The 4,137-nt window shown below is 41.8% G+C and overlaps 1 protein-coding gene across 1 annotated transcript; it reads right to left on the bottom strand.

Moving 5' to 3' along the window:
* Positions 1 to 282: 282 nt before the first annotated feature.
* LOC108689486 lies at positions 283 to 2,488 on the bottom strand. The gene is made up of 2 exons (XM_018196247.1): positions 2,417 to 2,488; positions 283 to 1,655 (listed from the first exon to the last, which is right to left on the bottom strand). The coding sequence occupies exon 2, from the start codon at positions 1,630 to 1,632 to the stop codon at positions 283 to 285; it is 1,350 nt and encodes a 449-aa protein (XP_018051736.1). The 5' UTR covers positions 1,633 to 1,655; positions 2,417 to 2,488.
* Positions 2,489 to 4,137: the final 1,649 nt, after the last annotated feature.

Raw genomic sequence — 4,137 nt, 5'->3', positions numbered from 1 at the left:
TCAATCCATACATTAAACATTTTCACAATTAAAAAAATGCACAAATATTCATTTAACCAAATTACTGACAACATGATAATATTTTTGTATGTATTTCTGATACGTAGTTTGAAACATTGTTTTTTGCAAGGAGCGATGTTTTAATTTCTTACTCAATCTAATAAGATAAATTTAATTATTATCACAAATTCCATAACCTGTTATTTCTCGTTATGCACTAATTTAGTTCTCGAAAGAATAGCCAGCTGTTAGAATATCATCCTCGATCGGCAGTTTTCGTCGTCACTTACTGTGAACAGCAGTAGTCCTCCTCTTGATTTCGACCTGGTCAACGATGCCATCGCTCTCCTTATCTTGATGGGCGGTCATATGTCTAGTGAGATGATGCCTCTCGCGAAAGCTTTCATCGCAAACGGGACATCTGAGCTTTTCCTCTCTCCTCCTCCTCGCCGCCTCGCTCGAACTCTCACTCTTGTGATGAGAGCGCATGTGATAGACTAAGTCGGAAGTCATACGGAACGACAGGTTACACTTAGCGCAGACGTTCTGCGCCGGTAAAGTCAAGGCGGCAAATGACGGTGGTAAGAGACCGGCCACTCCGGCAGCCGTAGCCAGAAATCTTGGCCTGGCGAGAGCCTCCGCCATCGGTGGAAATACGGAGATGGGATTATAGGGAAGATTGGGATAGACTGGTGGAAGATCCGGCCGGAAAGCGGGTACCTTTGGACTAGGCACCTTGGGCGGTTGAGCGATCTGCGGGATTTTCAGGTTCTCCAATAGCCCCGACTGACCAGTCTCTGTTCCCATAGTCAAAAAGGGATACGCCATCTTGGTAGGAAATGGTGCATATTTATAGCTCGTTGCATTGGGCAACGACACTACCGGTGGACTGACGCTGCTCTGATAACTCGCGCGATCATCCGGAGATATTGATGACCTTGGCGATGCTTGGCTGTCATCGTTGAAGCCGTTCCGTTGCCCAACTAGATTTACCTTTGTGAAGGCACTACGGGATTCTCCATGACGATCAGTTACGCAAGAGATGCCAGTTTCGTAAACTTTCGTGCAGGCTAAGACCGAAGAATCCGTCGATTCAGGACAAGTGAGCATAGACTGATGATGGCCAACGAATGTAGGCGGACTCGGAGTCTTCTGAAGCCGACCACCGGTCGGCGCGTATCTCCTTCCATCAGAATCTGGGGAAAGCCCCGGCAAAGTTGGCGTCAAGGTTCTAGGCGATACGTACGGTGGACTTAGCGAATTCTCCGTGCAATGCAGCAATCTTCTTCGATCTGAACCGCCAGAATCGTTGTCGTAGTGCTTGATGGTAAGATTCTGCGGCAACCTATCAGTATCCAGAACGTTATCGATGGAAATATCGTCTCGTAGACGGTCTTTCCGACCGGTTACCAGTCGCAATTTTTCATTTTGTCGACGCGCCAGGTTCTCGTCGGGTGCTACGAGGAAAGCGACATCGAAGGAGCGCTTGCTAGCTCGTTGAAGGGGGTACGAAGCATCAGGCGTGACGTCGCTGATGGACGAAGGGCATGTCGACGTCAGTACCGTCGTAGCCGGCGTCGAGGTCGCGGGGGTGGCACGGTCGATGCCACCCGTGCGATCTTCCATTGTCATCCTGCTCGCTCCGGATGATTGACCTACGACAATGACAATAAGTGGACAGTGAGTGCTAATGTCGTAGCGACGTGAAGTGATTGATTGACCAAAATTCGATACACTCGGCCCAGATGTCCTACATTCAAGAAGCATGAATCAGAGCAAAGGTAGGTTGTCGAGATAGTCGAGAAAAGTTGAGACAATACTTGTTCTTATTTATACGTAATATCAAAAAAAATCTTCATATGTTTTTGAAAAGATATATTCTCTTACAAAACATTATAAACATTATAAAAATTAAATGCAAGTAGCAAAAATACAATATTTTAAATACATTAAAACATGCTATAATTAAATTTTATTTCAGAAAAATATTGATAAACTTTTATTATTGATTATAATCTGTAATTTATATAAAACTAAAAAATTTCAATTTCAGAAACTTCTTTTATTTATAGCAAGGCAACTAGGCGAAAAATTCTAGTATAAAATCATGTTAATTAGAACATTAATTTTTTTTACGATTGATATGATATATAATTTATTTTGATAATATATTTTTAAATAATTATTTCGTATTTCTCTCTCAAATTGATCTCATAAAAACTAAATATTATTAATGTATAAATAAGAACAATGATACAACAATTGATCAACGATTTACATTGTAAATTAGAGTACCATCTTAAATAAAAAGTTTTTAAAAAAACAAGATTTAAAAAATTAAATATTAACAAATTTTTATAACTTGTCCCATCATTATCTCTTTATATATCACACAAGTAACATGAATAGTACTTACCAGATTACGATGACAAGTGTCTTTCTTCTAATTACGCGGTCTGTAAACTACACTACTTGGACCACGTTTTCCATACCTCAGGCTGGATCTTCTTTAAAACATCAGATTGCACTTTTTCTCACAAGGCTATTTTGCCAAAACCGATTTTTGCAAGCATGCAAGTCCGAAATAAGCCACAAAGAGCAAAACTATAACAACCCCTAACGGATCCACCGATCTGGTGTCACAGTCCGGGGCGCACTAAAGTGGCGAACACTCGGTGTCGTATCGGCGGTTCGCGTTAAAATGAGAGTACTGTTCGCGCATCCCCCGTATTTAGGGGTAGCTGTCGCGTAGGGTAGCGCGAGCGTGGCAGGTGGAGGCGCGACGAGGGTGGCACTGGCCAATAGCAATGTCTGCAGCGTTATACGGGGGTGGAGCATAGCAACGGGGTGAACATATTCGCTCGTCGGGACGCGTCTGCTAGCACCGTCCAGACCACGCCTACATATTTCAGGTTCGACACATGTGCCTGGGATCGTCGTCGTCGTCGTTGTCGTCGTCGTCGTCGTCGTCGTCGCCGTCGTCGTCGCCGTCGTCGTGGGCTCTTGCCATCCCCTTCCTCTCCGACCGACTGCCTTACCCTCTTCGCGTTGCGCAACGCGTACCGCAGAATCCCGCTCTATCAGGGTGGCGAACAGGGTGGCAAAGATGACGGCGGGGAGAGGATACGACCGAGAACTGTAATTCAGCCTGACAAACGATCTTGAATATTTTTAACGCCCGCACCCCCGATCTCCACTCCTTTTTTTATAGCCGACTCGCGGCTATATTGGACATTCGGCAGACGACGCAGGTCTATAGATGAAAGTACGACTACGCCAAAGAAAATCGCCAAAGAAAATCGTTTCAAAAACACGCATATGAAATATGTAAGGATGCTATTTAATAAGAAATGATAGAAATTTCCAAAAAAGCTTATTTCATTCAAACAAGCTTTACCAGTTAAATAAGCGACTGAAAAATAACTTTAGATATATTCATATATATCATATTGTATTATTTTTATTTTTAGTATGATACTAATCATTTTCTTTCAACATTATAATTATAATTAATTATGTAATACATCTTCGATTATAAAATTCTCAGCTGACTTATAATTATTCTTTTGATGCTTAATAATGTTTGTGCATTTCAAAGTGCATAATGAAATAATCATTGCAAATCTAATTATTTTTGTAAAGTACATAAATCTTGAAATAAGTCAAGATGGGTAGCATCGTAGTTTCATGCCGGAAAAATAACTCTCGATACAAGTGGGCGCAACGGGCAAAAACCTGCCACGGAGCCAATAGGCGATCAATCATACGCCGGTGATCTATTTTACCAGGCATGTGAGAGCCGTCGATTTCTTACGCGATTCCCGAGATCTCGGCAAATCCTAAGGGGAACACCGCGAGGTTAAAGGACATTAACTTCTTGATTGAGTCGGCAAAAAGTTATAATGACTTTTCGATTGGCACTATCCCGCGCCCGATGAAGACTCGCAAACGAGTATTTGCGAAAGAGAACATTCTAGTTTCTTGTATCTTGTATACAGAGTGTCTCAAAAACAAAGGATCTTTTTCTTTTGTCTACAATACTACAAATCAGACTAAGAAAAGTGGTCTTGATGTCACAGAATAATTAAAAAAAATTGTGAGAATAAAATTTTACTATTTATTATAATAACTTACGTA

This window comes from Atta colombica, unplaced genomic scaffold (assembly GCF_001594045.1).
Source record: "Atta colombica isolate Treedump-2 unplaced genomic scaffold, Acol1.0 scaffold27, whole genome shotgun sequence".
In the NCBI taxonomy this organism is placed as follows: domain Eukaryota; kingdom Metazoa; phylum Arthropoda; class Insecta; order Hymenoptera; family Formicidae; genus Atta; species Atta colombica.
The sequence above is the reverse complement of the archived record's forward strand: the minus strand, read 5'-3'. Positions and strand labels throughout refer to the sequence as shown.